Source organism: Manis pentadactyla, chromosome 7 (genome assembly GCF_030020395.1).
Source record: "Manis pentadactyla isolate mManPen7 chromosome 7, mManPen7.hap1, whole genome shotgun sequence".
In the NCBI taxonomy this organism is placed as follows: Eukaryota; Metazoa; Chordata; class Mammalia; order Pholidota; family Manidae; genus Manis; species Manis pentadactyla.
In genome coordinates, this window is record NC_080025.1 from 25,711,883 (window position 1) to 25,734,258 (window position 22,376).

General features: G+C 45.1%; 2 protein-coding genes across 12 annotated transcripts in view; one reads left to right on the forward strand and one right to left on the reverse strand.

Annotated features, from left to right (window-relative positions):
- The window catches only part of FGFR1 (fibroblast growth factor receptor 1), a 42,019-nt gene extending 39,128 nt beyond the window's left edge, over nt 1-2,891 (forward strand). For 9 of the 11 annotated variants that reach the window (XM_036932202.2, XM_036932204.2, XM_036932203.2 and 6 more), the window contains 5 exons: nt 608-730; nt 947-1,017; nt 1,347-1,484; nt 1,672-1,777; nt 1,890-2,891. In XM_036932202.2, the coding sequence (XP_036788097.1) occupies nt 608-730; nt 947-1,017; nt 1,347-1,484; nt 1,672-1,777; nt 1,890-2,066 (615 nt within the window). In that variant the 3' untranslated portion in view covers nt 2,067-2,891. Of the gene's footprint in view, nt 1-607; nt 731-946; nt 1,018-1,346; nt 1,485-1,601; nt 1,778-1,889 lie in introns of those variants that run through there. The other 2 variants (XM_036932206.2, XM_036932208.2) reach the window with 2 other exon arrangements.
- A 1,153-nt stretch (nt 2,892-4,044) lies between these two features.
- On the reverse strand, nt 4,045-21,911 carry LETM2 (leucine zipper and EF-hand containing transmembrane protein 2). The gene is given in 16 exon segments (XM_057505188.1): nt 4,045-6,930; nt 6,933-6,974; nt 7,674-7,775; nt 8,099-8,179; nt 10,246-10,359; nt 12,687-12,770; nt 12,772-12,822; nt 13,930-14,129; nt 14,341; nt 14,569-14,630; nt 14,633-14,701; nt 18,130-18,268; nt 18,849-18,898; nt 18,901-19,301; nt 20,475-20,553; nt 21,441-21,911. Coding segments are annotated over 15 exon segments (1,470 nt in total). The 5' UTR covers nt 20,522-20,553; nt 21,441-21,911; the 3' UTR covers nt 4,045-6,903.
- Nucleotides 21,912-22,376: the final 465 nt, after the last annotated feature.

The following is a 22,376-nucleotide window of genomic DNA, read 5'->3' on the forward strand; positions in this document are numbered from 1 at the left end:
ATACCCCAGTTGGTGACGTTCAGTCCTTCCTATGGTGGCGTTGTACACATACTGATCACTGTCAGAGACTCTCAGGAGCAACGGTCAGAGAGCCTGTGCAGCCTGTGGTCTTGGGTCAGGCTGGATTAGATCCTTACCTGCACTGACGCTTTCTGCGGAGCCTCTGCAGCTATTTATCTTACCCGTCTTCAGATAGAAGTGAGAATGCCAGGGCCTGGCTGTGGGGATTCTGTAACAAGGTCCCGTGTGAGAGTATTAGGTAGAGTGAGGATGTGCCATGCCTAGGGACATGGCCTGGGAGCACGGCCCTCCCTTTTCCCCCCCGTACACACTAGACACACATCCACAGCTGAGAGTTGGGAGGAGGAAAGGAGGCAGATGGGGGGGTTTGCTGAAGTGACTGAGAGGCCTGGGGCTAGAGGCATCTAGACAGCTGGGTTGGAATGGAGGAGAGGAACACCCTGGCAGGGCACTGAGTGCCCAGGAGGTACAGTGGTGGGGCAGGAGAAGGCTACGGCAGTGGGGGCTGCCTGCCCGCTGCAAAGCAAGTGCCAGGGTGGACGGCAACTCGGCCAGTGGCGCTAAGGCCCCTCACCACTCCCCACAGTGCATCCACCGAGACCTGGCTGCCAGGAACGTCCTAGTGACAGAGGACAATGTGATGAAGATCGCAGACTTTGGCCTCGCTCGGGACATCCACCACATTGACTACTATAAAAAGACAACCAACGTAAGTGCCCACAGGGGCTCTGGGCACGGAGGCTCTACCCAGGACTTGCCCCGCTAGGTTTCTCCACTGTGACCCAGTGCAGGCTGTCCTGCCTGAGGCTGTGGCAGGAAGAGCTAAAGCCCGCCCTCCCCCTCAAGTCCCGCCCTGCACGTGCACCTCCCTGCCTCTCCCTGTCCCGCTGGGGGCCACCCTCACCCTCCCCCATGCTGCCGGCAGGGCCGGCTGCCTGTGAAGTGGATGGCACCTGAGGCCTTGTTCGACCGGATCTACACCCACCAGAGTGACGTGTGAGTTTGAAATGAGCCATTGCAGGGCTGTGTGGGATGGAGAATTTCCGGTATACTTGGGTCCTGCCCGCCTCTCTGGATTCGTCAGGGTCTCCTTCCATTTGTTTTACTGGAGAGTAAAAACAAAGCACTGTGTGTACCACTCACTGTGTTCCAGAGGCTGGAAGGCCAAGCTCCTCCTCAGTACTGTCCCCCAGTTTTTTCCTCGGAACTGGGGACTTGCTGGGAGAGGGGGTGGGATCAGTGTGAGCTGCTAGGGAGATGGGGAGGACTCTAGGCCGGCCTAGTTCTGTGCCCAGCAGATGCAGTGGCCCTGTGCTCGTCCACAGGTGGTCCTTCGGGGTGCTGCTGTGGGAAATCTTCACTTTAGGCGGCTCCCCGTACCCTGGCGTGCCTGTGGAGGAGCTGTTCAAGCTGTTGAAGGAGGGTCATCGTATGGACAAGCCCAGCAACTGCACCAATGAGCTGTAAGCGGGAGGGGATGGCCAAGGCTCAGCTGGGCCCTGTGGGGCTGGGTGCAGTGGGTGGAGGAGGAAGCGGGTGTTTAGCTGGATAGAGCAGCCCCCCCATCACTCCTCCCACAGTCCCTCCAGGTGAGCTTTCTTTAATGTGTGCCTGTGCCCTTCCTGCCCTGGCCTGACGACCCTGCCACAGGTACATGATGATGCGGGACTGCTGGCATGCAGTCCCCTCGCAGAGACCGACCTTCAAGCAGCTGGTGGAAGACCTGGACCGCATTGTGGCCTTGACCTCCAACCAGGTGAGAATGCCCCGCGCTAGACCTCAGGTCCCCGTCAACTGGGCTCACCCTTGGGGGGTGCTGCCTCGGGGCGGAGCGCGCCGGGCCCAGTGTTCTCATCTCTCCCACCCAGGAGTATCTTGACCTGACAATGCCCCTGGACCAATACTCTCCCAGCTTTCCCGACACCCGAAGCTCCACCTGCTCCTCGGGGGAGGATTCCGTCTTCTCTCATGAGCCGTTGCCTGAGGAGCCCTGTCTGCCCCGACACCCAGCCCAGCTTGCCAATGGCGGACTCAAACGGCGCTGACCCAGTACCCCTCCCTGGCTCCGTCGTCGGCTGCAGCCCTCACCCACCACCCCCTGCTGGACTCACTGCCTCCCCTCTGCCCTTTCCTGTGGGCAGGAGCCAGCTTCCTACCTGAGGCTTCCCCCACGGAGCTGCCCTCTCCTCCTCTCTGCCTGTTGGGAGGAGCAGAGGCAGGTACTTGCCGATGGCCACCTTGTTCCCTCCCGGATGTTGGACCAAGCCCCCTCCCTGCCATCTGGCAGTGCCCGGAGGGGCGGGGAGCGGGAGATGAGCAGGCAGGCGAGCGCGAGCTGGCGGAGCTTCCTCGTGGTGGTTCTGTCTGCCTCCCACGCTCCGAGGTGGGGGCCTTGTCCTCAGGCCCAGGGGAGGTCAGGGCTTCGGCCTCTGTTGAAGGCGATCTCTGCTCCAGACAGATGGTGCCAGGGGCTTATTAATTCCGATACTAATTTGCTTTGCTGACCAAATGCCTGGTACCAGAGGGTGGGGAGGCAAAGGCTGGGAGCAGTGTTGTGGCCCTGGGGCCCAGCCCCAAACTGGGGACTTTGTACATAGCTATGAAGAAAACACAAAGTGTATAAATCTGAGTATATATTTACATGTCTTTTTAAAAGGGTCGTTACCAGAGATTTACCCATTGGGTAAGATGCTCCTGGTGGCTGGGAGGCATCAGTTGCTATATATTAAAAACAAAGAAAAAAGAAAAAAAAGGAAAATGTTTTTAAAAAGGTCATATATTTTTTGCTACTTTTGCTGTTTTATTTTTTTAAATTATGTTCTAAACCTATTTTCAGTTTAGGTCCCTCAATAAAAATTGCTGCTGCTTCATTTTTATATGGGCTGTGTGACCAGGGAGACAACATCAGTGGGCAAGGATCAGGCCGCCGAGGGGCTGTGTCCATCCGGAGGGCACCACACGTCCGTGCGGCTTCCTCTAAACTCTTCCTTGTAGGTCCAGCACCGAGACCTCCGGGGTAAGCCTCCCTCCCCAATGCTTGCGGAAAGGCAGGAAAAGAAGAGACTGTGTAACAGGCAGGCACCTCCTGTCGGCACACCAGAGGTGCTGAGCCCAGAGCAGGGGCTTTGCAGGCCTCAACCGCAGATTGTATCCTCCGAGGAAACCCAAGGGGTCGGGGCGGGTTGGAGGGCCAGAGAGTGAGCCAGGGGCCTAGTCGGAATGGCCGCGGGGCAGAGCTGAAGTGATGAAGAGGAAAACGGGGATTACCAACAAGGGCCTGCAGAAACCCAAACCCAGATACCTGTGGCTGCCCTCTGGGTGGGTGTGGTTTGTTGCCCGTGCTGCTGGGTGAGGGAAAACCCATCACCCAGGACTCGGTTTATGTTCAGGCCCCTGGCCCCATGCTCCGTGGCATGCCGTGTGGGGACCCCTCCAGTGCCTGACCAGGCGGCTGTGTTGGGACTGTCAGACCTTGGCTTCCTATAGTCCTTTCTGTGCAAACTCCACTCCGTCCCTCAGGGAAGGGGCAGAAGTTCTCTGAACATTGGGTTGGGGGCTGCTTGAAATTTACTTCTCTGCCCTCTGCTGGCTGCGTGCACTGGGTGGGCTCCCGTGCCTCAGCACCCTAGCGCCCCACTTGCCAGCACTCAGCCTCTCCCCACAAAGCCAGCTCTTGGCTGGCTTGCTGGCTTACTGCTGAATGAGGACAAAAAAAAGTTCGGTCTGCTTTCATTTCTGTAGGGGAAACGGGGTTGTTCCTGTCTGAGCGGGCTGGCTTTTGGCAGCTGTGGTATTAGCCACTGTTGTAAAGTTCTCGCTTACCCTTGTATCACTCTGTCAATGTGCGACTGTCAACATAGTACAATTTGTGTTGAAAGAAGGCATAATTTGGTGAACAGAGCCGGGAAACAAATTTTAGCTCTTCAAACGATTTGCATTGAGACATAATGGTGGTGTGTCCTTGTAAAATAGTGATCTTTTTCTGCCTCACCCTCCCTTGAAGCAATGTTGTGTGAACGGTGAGGGTCTGCAAAGGGCTTTATATATGCCTTCCAGAGAGGTGCTGTGGAATTACAAGGCACTATTATTAAAACTGTCATGTCCTTCCTGGTACAACCCAAATCACCTGTGGATTTCCCCAGAGACTGAGCCGGCTGTCAAATAAAAGATAGAGAAGCTGACCTGAGAGAAAATGAAATGGCCATTTTATTTAAATGACCAGATCAAGTCTCCTGAGGAAAGGGATCCAGTTATCTAATGAAGATGTCATGCTGTCAAGGCACTGAATCTGTCTAGTTTCCTGTGGGTTAAAAGATGAGGGCCTGGAACCACCACAACATGAATCAATACTGCCCTGCTGCTTTTTCTAATTGCCATAGGCTGCGGGGTCCTCAGTCCCTTGGCACCGCTAATGCACTGTATTGATCTCAGATGAAGCTAGAAATCTGTCTCCACAACAGTGAGGCGGCTGTGTCTGTCAGCCACCACAGCCACCACTGGGAGGAGCCGGCAGACCCAATTCTCAGCATTAGGTAATGTGCGGATCTGCTCTGAAGCTGCGTTAGTCTGACCTTAACCTATGGTGTGGGTACAGTGACTGGGAAATCTTTAGGCTTTAGCATTACAGAGTATTGATCTGATGCCACCAGTGTGAGTTATTCTGTAATGACTGAAGTAAGGAATTATGCACGGCAGGTGATAAATGTCAAGTGCCACCAGCACCTCTCTGTTGTAGCAGAGTCCTCTGTATATGAGACACAGACCAAGTCTGACAGCACGGAAGTTAGGTTTCAGAAAGTGCCTAGACCTATACCAGTACGATGATTAGCATCTGGTACAGCTAAGGTGTATGCGTCTGCAGGGTAAGGGGAAAGCGTTCTGGCAGTTTGGCACAGCCATCCATTCCCTCAGCTGAGGAGAGTGGGACAGGGAAGGTCAGCAGGAGCCAGGTGTTCAGGAAGATAGTCAGGGCACCTAAGAGTGTTCAGGGCCATTTTTACTGTACTGCCACCTCGATGCTTGCATTGGAGCACAGAAATGTCACATTTAATGAACACTGCCAAACTATAGGTTTGTCTCTTGTTACTCAAGAGGGCCAGTGCATGCTGGAGCTGGCGCTCAGGCTAACAGTACACATCTCTTCCCGACTTTGGTGGTAGAGTGACCTCCTGGTCGTGGCTTGGAATCAGCCCTGTGGGAGTATTTACATCACTGGAATCCACAGTGAGAATCATGCCCTGCCCCCTGCCAGAGTTAGTTGGTAATCATTTACCAGATAGATCACTACTAGCTCTCGTTTTAGCATGGGGCTAGAGGTTACCACCATAGAGCCCAACAGTCAAGGGCTCTAAGGGACAAGAACAAAGAAACATCCTTGGCTTCTCTAGCTACTGTCCTAAGAATGGGAGAAGAGGTATATCCAGGGTCTAGATATTTGGATGCAGCAAAAATGGGTGACGGTCATCTGGGGCCACAAGTGACCAGGGTCCCCTCGACCTAACCATTCCCACCCTGCCTGCAGAGAAAGCCAGAAAGGATTGTTGAACCACCCAACTGTCCACATGAATCATTCAGCCAAAACAGGATTTTGCAAGTTAACTAGCTAATCCCTTTTCCACATTCAGCACTTAAATTGTGAACTAATTTTGAAAAGCACCACCATTTTAAAAATGGGAAGATTTATTGTGAATCGCCTTGCAGACCAATGGTGCCATCTATGGAATGCTGCACGGTGAGGACTCCTGGTTCTCCAGGAACGAACTCATTAGCAGACGTGGTGGGCTTGTCCTCAGGAAGCATTTTAAAGTCGTATCCTTGATGTGAAGTTCTGATCCCAGTCCCCACTTAGCTGATCCCAGACAGGGAGGTTTCAGCTTTACTTGGTTTAACTGTCTCCCATCTAATGGCTTTAAATTTCACAACAAGTAAAGAAATATAATTTCTCAACTACAGGCCAAAATATCTTTTCCCTACTAAAGCTGTTCCCAAGGCCTGAAAGCTGTTGGTCAGCAATCTTATTACATTTTTCTCAGTATAGACAATACTGGAAACACCAATCATAAATACTTTAATGTAATACTCGTTACTGGGTAGCACAGGGGTCATATCAGACTTTAACAACCCCTGTGACTAGCAAATAGTCTTGTTGGTGAAAGACAAACAGACCAGAAAAACACACACCCAGCACAAACAAATAGTTAAGTCTTAAACCCTTAATTATGTTTCCTAGCAAAAACGGTGGCTAATGAAAGCCATGTGTGCTACCATGGTGGCCTCCCAGAGCCTGCAGCCTCTAGGCCCGGGGGGGGTGTCAGAACAGCCAAACCATTTGACTGCCAGTCTGTTTAACAGTCCATTTTCTTCTCCCAGAAGCCTTTTCTTCATATCCAGAAGGACCGTACTGGGTACATCCACTCCATCTCCTAAGGTCCTTTATTTCCAGGGCACTATTCCCACTGATGGATCACTCTGGAAAAGCAGGTCAGGACTCTTACAATGGTTTTTGTAATTTCCAAGTTCTTAGGTTACCAAGCCATGGGAGGCCGAGCTATCTAAGACGCCAGGCTCATGACATGATGCAAAACATTTCCTCCCTTGAAGGACACGGGTACAAATACAAAGCTGTTCAGAAATAACATGAGGGTTGGTGGGCTTTACACAAAGTTTAGTGGGATGACATAATGGAACAGAGGAAACGGGCTTTGCAGTTATGTTCTCCGAAAACTGTCTGAACTTGGTCTCACATCTGGAATGGGGACGAGGCCTTCAAAGGACTGAATGAATGGCTGATCTTGTCCTCAAGGTCCTAGCAGGGGGTCCAATTTGGATGCCACTGCTGAGGGCAGGCAGGTGGAGAGCATGAGCCTCATAGTCCAGCAGGCCTTATGCTCCTTTCGAAGTAGCCTTGCTTCTGGGTGGTTCTGGGTGGTTCTTTGTGATTCAGCCGGGAGTGTCTGGGCACAAAACAAGGAGCTCAGGCATGGGTCAGATGTGTAAATTAATTAGGATTCCCTTTGTTTTCTTAATCAAAATGACAGGCCCCCAAGGTCAAATTCGAGTTTATAATTTACCTTGGTAATAAAAAGGATGAAGACATGCAAACAAGGCCCTGGATGTCAACCCCACCAGCATGCGACCTGGTTCTCTCTGGTCCTCCAGGTGGAGAGCCACCCCACACACAGTTCAGCCCTCCTGTAACCCCTGACTGTTTCTGCCATGTTTTCTGTTCTCGCCCCAAATTCCTTCACCCAAATGGGAGAAGTGGATAGAGGATTCCTTATTTACATGGTATTTCTCCTAAGATTTAAATTGCTTTCCTGCTAGTATTTCCTGACATCTGAAGCCCATGTGAAATATACAACATATGGGGACTATTTCCATCTGGCGCAAAGGAAAAGAATCTGCCTATATTGTAATTAGCTTCTAGGCTTAACATGTTTAGATCTGATCCACAGCTGCATGGGCTGATGATTTTTTTTTTTCCACTTTTGGATAACTGAGCTTAAAAAAATGCAGTGGTTATGACTAAAATTCAGCCTACAACTTCCTGTTTGGAAGACAGGAAGAACTATGCAGTATTTTGCAATGATTGTAATTCTAGATTCTCACTGGCCTTAATAAGTAGGGGGAAAGGGTTTTCTTTTTATTCTTACAGTTTCTTTAGCAGAAGTGATGGATCCTTTAGGTAACGAGAGAGGTGCTGATGGCATTGTGGATGACCGTGTGACTGGTGGCGGTTGTACGAATTCTTCATCCTTCATCATCAGAACTGAAAGTTGGGTTACTGATTTCAAACAAAATGTGTGTCAGATCTATAATTACACTGCCATGACTACCAGGAACTTAGAAGTAATGACTTCATGTTCTGGCAGAGGATGCAAGAGACAAAAATCTGGAACCTAATTGCATATCACCAAATACTGAACTTTCTTAGAAACAGGTCAAACAGTACAATAAATATTCTTTATTAAAGAATGCCATTGTACTGAAATTCAGTTTTCGTCAAGGGGGTTACAAATAGAGAAATTACTGTTATTTTCATGTGTTGACCTCATTAAATGAAAAGTAATTGTCCTACCTTTGTTCCCTTCAGTTGAGGTGCTAAATCTACCATGTTCTCTTTAGATTCAGGGGAAATGGGAGTATCCGTCTTTGGAGCGGAGGGAGAGAAATATTTGATAGGAACAAGCTTGCAGCTCCAGCTGAGACCCCAAGGCTGGAGTACAGTAGTCAGAACATAACTGGCTTTCCCCTAAATCTCTGCCTTCCTCCAACTATACCCCTTAGGAGGAACGTGAACTGTGTCCCTAAAACAGCAACTTAGTATTATTTATCTTTGAGTTTTGAGAACCTATACACAAAAGTTGCACTCTACAGTATTTTAAATCCTCAGTCATTAGCACGCTACTGGTGTGCTAATTCTGGTCCTGTTTTCAGTCTCAAAAAAACAAAAGTCACTTCTCAATTACTTGTCAGTTCCTAATAGCACTGGTGTATCTTAGTCAAAATTGACACCATCATTTTTGGTGTCTACTAATAAGTGATAAATTTGATTTATTAAAATGGTAGGTACTGCTTAATTGAAGCTCCTGCAGTGCAACATGAGGAAAACGGAGGAGGTGGTATTTTAGAACAGCTAGCTAACCTGTCCTCATGAATTCTATTAATTAGATTTGAAAAGTGTATCTATGCTCTTTGAAATAAGTAATTCCTTTGTGTACTTTGGAGGGAAAAGGGTTTCATACATCCAAAATTATATTCAATTTGATGTCTCTCAATTCTTTGCAGAACCTAGCACACTAGTTGTTCTTGCTTTTTTATAAAGGGAGAATACAAGTTTAGAAACAGATTTAAACCAAAGAGGCTTAACCTAGGAGTTGGTCATTTTGTCCTTAATTCCTAGGTCTTTCTCAACCATTCCAGGAAGCAATATCAGAATAAAGAGTTAATGCCCCTCTAGAATAATCTTGAGAACCCAGATTTAGTTTTGAGACACTGGGCTATTCCAAGACTTCCTTGCTTTTGAGAGCAGTCTGATAATGGCATAACTTTGGTCTTAAAGATCAAAGATGAAGAGCCCGAAACATGATCTGTGCTCCAAAACGGCTCCTAGTCTCCCTAGAATCCTTCCCAGACAAAGGCTATATGCAGATTCATCTCTGGAAATACGGAAGAGGAAGGCAAACCGTGTTTCCTGCAGTACATTTTTCATGCTAGACTTCATATAATTTTCCTTGGTGTATCCAAGGAGTCATTGGCGTAACTGAGATTAAAAGTGATCAAAACTGGAGAGTACTTAGTTGAATCTACCAAACCACGTCTTAACCCTGGCCTCTCCCCTCTCAGCCGCACAGGTTCTGAGTTACACGTGAAGCCACAGAGATAAGTGTGAGGCCCCTTTTCATGGACCTAGAGCAAGATGGTCCAGTGTCTGGGCCTAGACTGGGTTCTCCAGTAAAATACAAGGAGGAAAAAAGCTGCTGAGTTGCAAGCAACAAAAAGTAGAGAAGTGAGTTGCAAGATGAAAAGTTTACATTCTAGACGGGCCATTCACTGCTTAAAAATTAAGAGGAATCTGGACAAATGGAACAGCTGTGAAAGAACAGGAAGTATTCAGTCCCAAAGGAGGAAGACTGGCGGGGTGGGGGAGAAAGAAAAACAAAAAAACAGTATGCTAATGAAACTAGCTAGTTAAGGAGAGAGAATAAACTGCACTCCTATTGGAAAGAATCCTAAATCAAGCTGGGATTTAAGGCAGTGTGGGGAAGTTGGGGTTCCTATGGCCAGGATCCTCACTGAACTTAAACCACCTGATGATGTAACTGGCCTGTTGCTAGGCTACCACTTCCACACCTTTAGGCAATAAGCTATTACTGTGCTATATGGAGAGCTCGGCCCAGTGCTCTGGGCGGAGGCAGAGATGCTAGTGCTTGACCTACTGCCAGGAGAACAAGCCGGGTAATAAACCCTTTCACCCCAAAGAACGTTTGCTGTCAATTTCTTTGGTCACATTGAATCCATAGCAAACTTGCCCGGGGCTGAAACCCATTGGTAAGACAGGCAGTACCAGCCCTACAGCTAGTGGAAGTTTAAGTGCTAGCTTTTTTAAGGAACTTCAAAAAGTTTATTTTAACTTCAAATTCCAAAAGATAGGCCCAAAGAAATGCCCACTGTGAGTGCAAGAGGAAGTAAGACTGTGGAAATCCTCAAAGAACCCCTACTTACCTCCCCATGTAGTGGTATCTCGATTGGTTTTGGCTTCACATCTATCAGGTAGAAGGTTCGTGACAAGAGCAAGAGGGAAGGTGGGACATTCTCCTTCAGGTGGAGGTCTAGCCACTGGAGAATGGGAGGGAAACACAGGACAGTACCACAGAATGTTAAAAGTGCATGTGGCCGGTGACCATTGTGCCTGCTTTTACAGCTCCCCCGGGTGCATGCTGGTGACCTAAAGGCAGGACAAGGAGAGCACCAGGCTCCTGGCTTCTGCACCACTGCAGTACCCTGCAACCTGTCAGTACAGCAGACCACTCAGAGTTGCAGAGGGTGTGTTCAGTTAAACTCTCAAACCAATGGTGGATCAAAGTGGCTAAGCATCTTATCTCAGACACAGAAGATAATGTGAAAGAATTGGCCTCATACATCACCAAAAAAACCAATACATTAAAATGAGATGCAAGTTTTGAAGTACCAAATTAGCCAAGCTTTTAAAATATACATATATACATACATATATGTATATATATTTTAGATCAATAATACATGCACAAGAGACAAAATTCAAAAGGTAAATAAAATGTAATCTGTAAAAATAAGCCTGCTTTCTACCCCTATTCTCTAGCTATTCTGTTTCCCTCCCTAGAAGCAACCACTGGTACAAGTTCTTATATAATCTTCCCAGAGATACTTCTGTGCATATACAAACATACACTTAATATGGTTTTTATCTTTACACAAAGGTGACACACACTGTTTTGTCCTTAGCTATTTTTCACTGAACTCTCCTGGAGACTGACTCATAGAGCTGCCTCCTTTTTAAGCATCTGTAAAAGATTCCATTGTATGGAAATGCCAAAATTACTTTGATTATTCTATTAATGAATAATCTTTTGCTCTTACAAATTCTGCTGCAATGGATAATCTTGAAGACAGATCATTTTGCACATGTGCAAGATCATAGGATAAATTCCTAGCAGTGAAGTTTCTAGGGCAAAGTAAATGTGTTTTTAAAAGTTGAAAGTTGGAGGTTTTTATCAGCAATGCCTGAGAGCCCCTCCCCTCTACCCTACCAACATGAGTTATCAAACTCTGATAATAGGGGAATGTGATATCTCATATTTTTAATCGATCTTATTGTGAAGTTAAGATGTTTTATATACTTGCCATTTTAGTTTCCTTTCTATGAAATGTCTGCCCGTATCCTAACAGGATTTTTTGAGCAGGAATACAGAGCGCTGAGTATCATGTGGTTGGATTCGTATCCCCACTCCCTTGTAGGAGGATTGTAAAACAACACACCCTTTCAAGAAAGCAGTTTGATAGTATGAACTTACTACTCTTATGTTCAAGAAATAAATGATTTTTAAGTACTCTTCTCTACAGTCTGTTTATCTTCCCACCAGAGCAGGCCCAACAAACACACAAGAGGAAATCGCTACCTGACTTAGTTTCGAAGTCATAACAATGGCTCTTATCCCAAAACAATTCATGGACACATTATAGCGCTCTTTGTAGTTATAGGAATGAGAATTTCAATAGGTTTGCAGCACTGACACTCGTAGTTCAAATATTATCTGAGGGAAAATAGTAAACCCCTGTTAACAAAGCCAATACTTCACATTGGATTGGGGCAAGGATGGGGAAAAGCAGCCCCAGGTGAGCCACCAGGCACGGTTTAGACCTCCAGCTGCATTCGCCCGTGACAGGCCTTGTATCAGAGATGTGGCCGCTCTTACAAAACCTGAAGTAGGCAAAATTCCAAGGTGGCCCTAAGATTCCCTGTCCCTCATGCACCCACACCTTCTCCCAGTTATTCAGTCAAACACTAATCTATGTGCTGCTGTGAAGAGAAACTGCAGATATAATTAAGGTCCCAAGTTTGTTGCCCCTAAAATAGGAAGATTATCCGGGTAGGTCTCGCCTAATCATGCGAGACCTTTAAATCTGGAGTTAGAAGTCAAACAGGAAGGAGGTTTGATGCTTGAGGGGTTGGCCTGTGAGTAGTTCTTGCTGGCTTCACAGATGGAGGCGGCCTCCAGGGCTGAGGGTGGCCCGGGGCTGACAGCCAGTGAGAACACACAGACGTCAGTCCTACAGCTGCGAGGAACTAAAATCAGCCAACAAACTGAATGAGCTTGGAAGCGGAGTCTTCTTGACAGCTTCCAGAAAGGAACACCCTACCCTTGTGACCTACAGAACCGTGAGTAACACGGGTGTTGTTTTAGCCACTATGTATGTGGTAGTTACATACTCAGCAGCAGAAAACCACGAAGAGTACCCCGTCTCAGTAAAAAATACACCTATAGCTGCACAGCGTCCAACTGCTCCATTAAATAAGACAAGTTGGGTAAGGGGGTTCGCTTGCAAAGTGGAAATCACAAAGCGAGGCCTGCCCATTGCGGGGGAGAGAGTGTCAGGGAGAAGGGCCCCAGAAAACTGCTACTTGCCTCTGTGAGCTGCAGTCTCGGTTGTCCCTCGGTAAGACCCAGGGACCTCATCCCTCAGGCCCTGCAGACAACTCGTAGCTCTGACAGCTCATAGCTCTGACACGCTCAAAGAATTCACCCCCTCCTTGGTGATTTCCTGAAAGAAATGTAAGGAACGGCATATGGGGTTCTTTGGTTTCGGTTTTACCTAATCCCGAGGTTCCAACAAGTTGAGGGAAACACGAAGTTCGATGCCTTTGGGCTTTGCTCCCTGCACAGATGCGCAGCCAAGGCCCAGGGCCTGCTGGGCAAGGTGGCTTAGGGAAGCGTAGCGGCCTAGATGGAGGAAATCCTGCCAGCAGAGATCGGGACGTAATTATTTCCCTTCTTGATTTGCATTTCGCCTGGTTATGACATCTCTCCTCGTCTGTGGCAGCTTTAGGATTCATTAGAAAAATGTTAGTCAGGAAGCTTTCAGTGTACCATTTGTCGCATGGGGTTCTTCCCCACTACTACACCCGGGGATTGGCCCTAACTCTGGTCCACAAAACTCGGTAACAGTTTCTGCGTGGTGTGGTCCAAAATGATGGTACTTCTGGGACCAGGATTGTTTTGTCTGCTCCAAAGTTCTGAAAGCAACAACTGAAACCTAAGTGGGGCCAATGGGATCCTGCTTTCTCAGTTCTGGGAAGCCTCCCTCAGGCAGAATGCTTTAACGCAGCTGATTCAGATTCAGGGAACATTCTGTTTTTTAAGGAGTCTTATTAGTAGCTGTAGTCCCAACCATGCCTTTCTTCTGTAAGAGATCTAGGATCTGCTTTCATCCCTGTGTTATGCGTCGCCACCCCTTATCAGGCCACCCTACCCAGAATGCTGACTCTGGCATCGGCTCTGAGGAAGGGGAGCAGAGCTGGGTGGGTAGGGCAGTGTCCTTAGCAGGGAGAGATTCAGGAAGCTACTGGGCAGCTGTTCCCTCCTGGTGGGTCCTAACTGCTCTGGATTAGTTCCAGCTAAGATGTCCAAATCACTAACTGCTTGTGATGGCCTTCTCAAGAAAATGGGTCATAGTTCAACAAACAGCTCCTAAGATGAGTAATCAAGGTTCAGGCAGTCATGGTGATGGTTGTTTCAAACCACCCGTTTTACCAAGTACCCAGTCCTTGAGCAGACCTAACACAGGATACTGAACTTCATCATCACAAAGCCACCCAAAGATGTCTCCCAATGCCCTGCTAAGTCCCTACAGCCCTAGTAAAACGCTTACTTCATCATCTGCTTTTATAGACTTCAGTTTCATCAGGAGCTGAAAGCAGAGCAAATTGTTGGTTCCAAAGGACTGCAATTCTAGCAGTTTGCAAAGGGCCACCAACTGAGGTCGATCTAGGTGCCCCAGGGTGAGCGGATCCTCAAATAGTTTGGAAAAGCGAAGTATCTCCTTTGTGCTGGGCTTGTGGCTGGTCTGGACTTTGGCAGTTGGGACAAAGAGGCTAATTAAAATGTGTTTCCTACTTAATTTGACCTTCCCTACTACAGAATGTTTGAAAGACACACCATAGCATTGAAAGACCCTATCTTACGTCTGGAAATGGGTCCTGTGGTATAAAGAGTAGTAAAAAAAAATCTCTGAAGCAGCCTAAGTGAACTGAAAAGGTCAGGAGTAGTTCAAAAGTTTGACCCTCTTCTGTTCCTTCCAAGCAGTTATCAACGACTTCAACACCTTGGTTGCTTTAAGATAGGTTTTTTTGCAAATGACTGTAAATGTTTGCAACATTGTATGTATACAACTTGGATATTTGCAAGTTCAGAGATGGTGAACAATTTGGAAGATCTGGGATGACATGAATTTTTCATTTAACTGCCAGCCCAGAAGTAGTTTGGTATTATATATATAAAAAATGGACACCTGTTTGACATAGAATGAGAACTGTGTAGAGGCATCTCCCAACTTGGCCCCGTTCCTCCTGCCATTTCTGTAATTGTTTCTTGAAGAAATCTTGCTAGTTCCAACTTTGCAGCCATTTTCTTTTTCTGTTGTTCTTCCTTAGTAATAAAAGAGGAAAGGTTAACCACCCCTTCATAATTACAACTTAGTAGTTAAAGATGAGAGGAAAATAATGGTTCCTTCTTATTGTTTATCCCTATTTCATGTATTAATATTATGTTCAGACTTAATTGAGTTGGTTTTGTGAGAACCAGAGCAAATAAAAAGTAGCCTCTCTTTGCAACTTGTCTCCTTATTCTTACTGTTTCATTTCTCAGCAGTAAAATGACCACAAATGTTTGATAGATCCAAAATGTCCCCTCAATGGGAGGCTTTGTCATTATTTAAAATGAGATACTATCTCTTAACCTGGTACAAACCATCTAGGCTGCTAGTTGAGCCAACCTTGGTCTAAAGGGCCCCAGATTTTGCTTGGGCCACAAACAAAGAAAACTAGGAAATGACCTCTCTGCTAAAGTAACTTACAGTTTAGGTAGAACACAGATACAATTATATAACACAACAAGTTAAGTGCTGTAACAGATATGAAACACTACACAAAAGGAAATCAAATGTACACTCTTAAGGTACTGTGTTAACCGGTATTTCTAAATCCTCATCAGAAATGGAGTGTGGTGGCATATTCAAAATAACCATGGTCAGAACTCGGTAAGGGGAGTGGAGAAGAATGGAGCTATGTATGAATATATATTATGTGAGTACATAATGTGTGAACATATAAATATATATAATATATATATTTTTAAGTTGCCCAAGAGATTCTAATGAACAGCCAATCATATATTTATTGATTTTGAGAAAGATCTTAAGACTCAGCCCCAAAAAATAAAAACCTACACTGGTGAGACCATCATTGGAACCCCTCTAGTCATCCATCTCATTTATCTATATCCATCCATTTATTTATTGAGCATCTACCCTGTGCTAGGTGCTGGGGGTAAAATAAGCAAAACACAAGAATTTCTGCCCTCAAGGAACCTCTAGTCTAATGGGAGAGGCAAACATTAATGACTAATGGTAATTCAGTCCACAAATTAATGCAAACTTAGACAAGTACTGTGAAAGAGAAATGCATGGTACCGTGATGTACATGGAAAGCTAACACAATCCCATCCTCCTCCCCACCCGACCTTTGTTCCATGAAAAGGAAAAGACTGTGGCCTGGGTGTATGTATATGCATGTTTGGGGAATAAGTAGTGTTGAGGAAAGAGGAATATTTAGATAAATCACTTCCTCTGTTCTCTCATCTTCTCACGTTCACTAACACATTCCTTGGGATCCCGTGTACCAATTACAGATCCTAATACTTTAAATATAAATAAACTAAACCACTACCAGGTAATTAAATAGCGCAGTTTAGCTGGACTGCTTAAATGTATCTTGAATGTTCATGTTTTTATTCCTAATGCCACCTCAGTGATTCCGGCTTTATCATCTCTCTCATGCTACTGGATAGCATTCCAGCTGCTTTCCCTCCCTTGGCTTTGCCCTCTTCAATCCTTCCTGATTGAAAGCAAAACTATTTTTCAGAAATACAGATCTAATCATGTCACCTACTCCCTGCTTAAAGTTACCTTCCACTATTCACCACTGTCCAAGGTGAAGTCTGAATTCCCTAGGGTGGTACATGCTTTCCAACCTCACCCCAGTACATCCCTTTTGTCTCATCTTCTACCATTTATCCCCTTGTGTTCCCTCCTCCAACCACATAGAGCCAATCAGTCGTCTCTGATTGTCATATTCTTTTACACCATTAAGCCATTTTAATTGCTATTCTTTCTACCCAGAACACCTTGCAAACACTTAGTAAAATTCAACTGCTCTTTGAGGCTCTTCTGTGAAACATTTCTCAGTCTGACTTCAAAGTTGCCTTCTCTGTCCTCTCATAATGTGTTCAAGTGTCTATACCACTGTCTAGTAAAGCACAGAATGGAAAGAATGAAGGAGCTGCGCCAGCTTCACAGTGACCATGCTCTTCTCAGGATTACTCATAAGCACTAAAGGATCTGTTTGGCTGAATAAATCATGCCTACTGTTCAACTAGTCACCACAGTAACAGTTCATTTATTTTTTTATGGTAAAGAGTTAAAATTCAATGGAGAAGGGATAGTTTTTTCAACAGATGATGCTAGAAAAACTGGATATCCACATGCAAAAAAAAGAAAAACATTAACACTGTTATACCTTTCACCAGAATTAACTCAAAATGGATCATAGGTTTAAATGTAAAATGCGAAACTTCTAGAATGAAACATAGAAAACCTAGGGGACCTTCGTTTAGCAATGAGTTTTCAGATATAACACCAAAAGCATGATCCAAGAAAGAAAAAACGGATAAATTTAACTTCACTGAAATTAAAAACATTTGCTCGGTGAAAGACAGTTAAGAGAATGAAAAGACAAGCCCCCACTGGGAGGAAATATTTGGAAAATACGTAAGGATGAAGAACTTGTATCCAAAACATACTAAAACTCAACAGTAAGAAAAAAAAAAAACCAATCCTCTTGAAAAGTGGGCAAAAGATTTTAATACCTCCCCAAGAAGATATATAGATGGCAAATAAGCATATGAAAGATGTTCAAGTTCACGTCCCTAGGGAACTGCAAATTAAAATAATGAGATCCATCTCTTAGAATGCTAATATTCAAAGCACTAATAATGCTAAATGCTGATGAAATTGTAGAGCTACAGGAACTCACTGCTGGTGAGAAAGCAAAATGATACCACTACTTTGGGAGATAGTTTAGCTATTTCTTACAAAACTAAATGTAGTCTTACCATGTGATTCAGAAACTGCTCTCCAAGGTATATACACGAATTGAAAGCTTATGTCTACACAAAAACCTGCACACAAATACTTATAGAAGCTTTATTTAAAATTGCCCAAAACTGGAAACAAGCAAGATGTCCTCTAATAGATGAAAGGATAAACAATGGAATATTATGTAGCAATAGAAAGACATGAGCCATGAGAAGACATGGAAGAACCTTAAATGAATATGGCTAAGTGAAGGAAGTCAGTCTGAAGAAGCTACACATGGTATGATTCCAACTATGTGACATTCTGGAAAAGGCAAAACTAGAGACAGTAAAAAAGATCAGTGGTTGCCACAGGTTGGGGGTGCAGGGACAAACAGGTAAAGCCCAGGGGATTTTTAGGGCAGTGCAACTCTTTTGTATGATAATGTGTTGGCGGATACATGATATGTATTTTTCAAAACCCAAAGAACTGTACAACACAGAGTGAGCCCTACTGTAAAGCATGACATTTCACTGATAATCCCATATAGATACTGTTCTTCAACTGTAACAAATATACCACACAAATCCAAGATGTTAATAAGAGGAGAAATGGTGGGGACCTTTTGTACTTGCTGCTCAATTTTTCTGTAAACTTAAAAACTGCTCTAAAAAACAAAGTCAGTTAATGTGTTTAAAGGTTAAAAAAAATGCTACATACCTTTTTTTAATTCACTTTCAAAAGTTGATGGTAACATCTCTGGGAAGAGTTTCAGAAATACTGGGAGTAAGAATTCCATGAAGGGTACAATTATGAACACCATAAATGGAACCAGGTGGAAGAAATCAGTTCTCAACAGCTCAAGAATTAAATGCATACGCAATACTCATTATTTTAGGGCATGCCAAAAACAAAGAAACAGAAACAAGTCTCCTTGTTTTTTACAGTGTTAAAAACCCAAGACAGATTTTCTGCAGCAGTCTGGAAAATGGAAAGGCGGGGTTTTCCTCTTTACCATTGCACTGAAGTTATATTTAGGGGATATCTTCAATGAAATCTGTGACAATCAGAACATATTATTTGCAGGTCTTAGCTTTCATCAAAGTTAGGGGTCCATACTTTAATAACATAGTATTTGTTAAAATTGGCTTTTCAAATTCATATGTTTAATAGCAGTTTCTACTTAAGATGCACAGATCTAACTTGAAGACTCTCAACTCCTTGGAGAAATCAGAAAACAATGAAAACCTTTCCATAGGCAAATACACAAAGATTTTTAAAAATCTTGCCTAAAAAGTTGTATAGCAAGTTAGTTGCAGACAAGTAGGAAACTCAGGTTCTCACCATCAGTGATGATTCCTACTTTGGGATGTTAAAGACTTCCCAAATAGTTCATTTTAGCTTTTATATTTTCTTTCTTAAATATGATTTTTGCCTACCCTTCGTCTCTCTCGTCTAGTCAGCAACTGTCCGTGCAACAGCCTCCAACCGTTCTGGCAGCCATTTTGGTGTCTATCCAAAGCAAATAGAACCTATTGTAATAATATTTAAGTTCATTCATAGTTTTTTATCCAAAAGATCGCTTTTCTTCCCTTATCTTCTTGCCAGTTTCTTCTGTGGACTGAGGGCTTGTCACCTGTGACTTTTTAGAGGTTTCCTGCACCTGAGGTTTACTGGGGCCCTCTCGTAGCCAGCAAGTTGATGTGTGTAGCTTTTGTATCATTCCAGTTCATAAGTGAAGTACTTTATTTCCTGGCTGACTAGCATAGGTGTACTTCTTGCTTCCGTAGCTCTTCATATGTGTTTTATTTAAACGGCTATCTGGCAAGTGAAGAAATGCAAATGATGGGGAGTAAGAAGAGCTGGAAGGATGGACAAAACAGCGAGGGAATCTGGAATAAAGAGCAACATCCTCTGAGTTGTATACATACTATCACAAACTTAAAAGTTAAAGAGACATTTTATCTGGTTAAAATAAAATAATAGTTTGTAAGCCTCTATCTTAAAAGTAGATGATGTTCATTAGTGAATGAAATACAACTTTTTCCCCAGTTGAAGAACAGCATGCTTTATGGATGAGTGATATAATCTATAAGAAATACTGTAAATTAATTCCTAGGAATAATTGCTATATGAGAAGTTAGAAACTCTGTGACTGTTGACTTAAAATCTAATAGCAAACATTGTTCCATTGGTTGAATGTTTGGTCCCTATCTACTATCCTAAAACAGGTGAAAAACGTGTGTCTTCAACCACTCCGACAATAGGAATATTGTTGGAATGAAACACTCATTGTCCCTGTGGGGATTAGCCAATCATATAATACTGCTTTGCCCATGGACTCCCTCACATCAGAGGCACTTACAGCAGAAATACCCTTTACCCATGATTCCTCAAGAACATTAGGAATAAGAATTGGGCACCCAGCCAGGAATCTCTACATTCTAGTTTTTCAACAGCTCACAATCTTTATTTAGTTAAACTAGCATATCAAATTGTTTGAAAATAAAAATAAGACCCATCCAGGCAAAGACAGCTCCTGGCCAAGAGACTTCTTTTGACAAAGAGATGGCTTTTTCGATTCTTCCAGGCTGTTTTTGCAGCATGCCAAGATAAAACACTTTTTGAAGGGCCAAATGGGAAAATGTACAGTGTATCTGACACATAGTAAGTTCTCAGTGAATAATCTTTGGTAAGTGATAACAGACATTCCTGAAGCAGGTATTTGCCCCAGGACTGGATGGTTTCCCAGCCATTTTGCTCCTTTTTACACCTGACAGCCTCATGTGACATTCATCAATTACAGAGGTATCACTCTAAAACCATTACATTTTCTATCTTATTTGCACCATTCATCTACAAAATTACTCAACCTGAGTTGCTAGGCATATAGAAAATCTGGGTATGTTTAAGTACATTAAATGTCAGCTTCTTAAAAACCGACATAGTTAAAACCAGCAAAGTTTTAATTGTGTACTAAGCCTATCCTTTTACATATATCTTTTCCATCTAGAAGAATAAAGTTCATCTAATAATGGGGGTGGAGGGGAGATTCCAAGGCTTACCTTGTTTGAGCAATAGCTAAGACTGTATTATAACTGAAGAAGGCCATATTTATATGCCTCAACTAGTCAACACAGGAACCTAGGCAGAAGCAGTAGGTAAACAATTTAGTATTTTAGAACACATCAATTGTATAGACATCAGGATTTCAGTGTTTTCAACTATTGCAAGAGTAGAAATTTGCATATTCTATTTAAGGTGTAAAATCTCAAGGTCCCTTCCAACAATCATAAATAATATTTTCTTAGCCCTGGATTTGAGAATGGTATTCTGAGATGCCAATCAATGGATATAAACTTGAATAAGATGATGATCATGATGATGATACATACGGTCTTCAAAGACATTTAGATTTCTGGTCAATAGTACCTAATAATCTACTTGAAGGTTGCCAGATAGGTAAGAAACTGAGCAAGAACACTTATTTGTAGCTTAAAAATAGAGTAGAAGAGAGCAACTATCCTGGATTTGTTTTCAATTGGTTTTTTACACATACTTGAACAAGCTGCCCCAAACTTTAAAGTCAGAATGTAATCACTAATCTCATTACGTAACAGTGAAGATATACCCGGGTGCATAATAGTAATTGAAGTGGAGGTAAACTGCTTTCCTGTGCTAGTGATTCCCCCAAGAGCCCATAGTGAGCCTTATAACTTTAAAACCCTTTCTCCATCCTGTGGCATCTCTCAGCCAAGGGCAGCAAAGAGCCTTACTGTGTCAGAGTGTCAACTCGGCTTTCCTGCAGCCAGGAAAGGAGCTCCAGAGCGTTTTCTGGACGGAAAGCTCAACCGCAGAGCTGACATTTTGAACAGGAGTTCAAACAGTACTGCGGGACATCTGAACCTAGACTAAGGGTGGGTGGTCTCCTGCTGGAGGAAGACCAGACGCGGTCCGGCGGTTAATCTGCTCTCTGGCCGGGGCACTCCGATGGTGGGCTGCGGCGGGGCGGGACCGGGCTCCCCGGTTACCTTTGCTCTGGCACTGACCACACGGGGGCAAGGCAGCCGGTGGCTGGAGTGCACGAGGTGTGTTGGTGGTCTGTGTTGCACTGGCGTCTGGGGGGCCGCCTTTGTTTTCTGGTGCGGGGTGGTGCAGGCAAAGGGACGAACCTTGTTGACGATCCAGGTTTATGGGAGGAAGCCGAGAAGCTGGGCGCGGGTACGGGAGAGGAAGGAGGAAGCGAAGCACGGCAGAAGGGGGAATGGAGGCTAAGCTCCAAAGGTGTGGAGCGGGCTGCGGAACGAGGTCAAGGGCTGAGGAGAGTGCGGACAGGGACTGGAAGATGTCGGGAAAACTGGGTGCGGGCGGGAAGGGCAGGAGCAGAAGGAGCAGCTCGGGGGAAGGGCAGGCGCGGACAGCCCAGTAAGGGCAGGCGACTGGACAGCCCAGTCGGAGGGCTCGCCGCGCCCTCCCCACCTCCTGGACCGGCTCCCCGCAACGGCTGCCTCGGTCCTCCAGTCCCCTCGCTAGTCCCGGCTCCCCGCCCCAGCTACCCAAGCTAGAAGGGCCCAAGGCCAAGTCTCTTGGCTCCACCTCCTTCCTCACCAGGTACGTCACTCTGAGTGACGACAGGACCCACCAATGAGCTCTCAGGTCTGCGGAGGGAGGGCGGCCTTCAAAGTGGCAGCCCAGGAGGCCGCCAGGTCTTGTTCCTGCTGGTGAAATGATTTCTCGGCTGGGTTTAATTTAAAGAGGATCTGTGCTGGGGGAGCCAAGACTGACAAATCCACGCTCTGTAACCTGTGGGCTAACCCCTACCACACACCCCAAAAGCCTTGATTGAAGGCTGAATTAAAGACGCTCTTACCCTTCTGATAGCGTGATATGCCTGATAGTCGCCATGGTAACCATCGCGGAGTCACGGATTACATCACTTTGATGTATACCTCCTCCCCAGCTCTGCA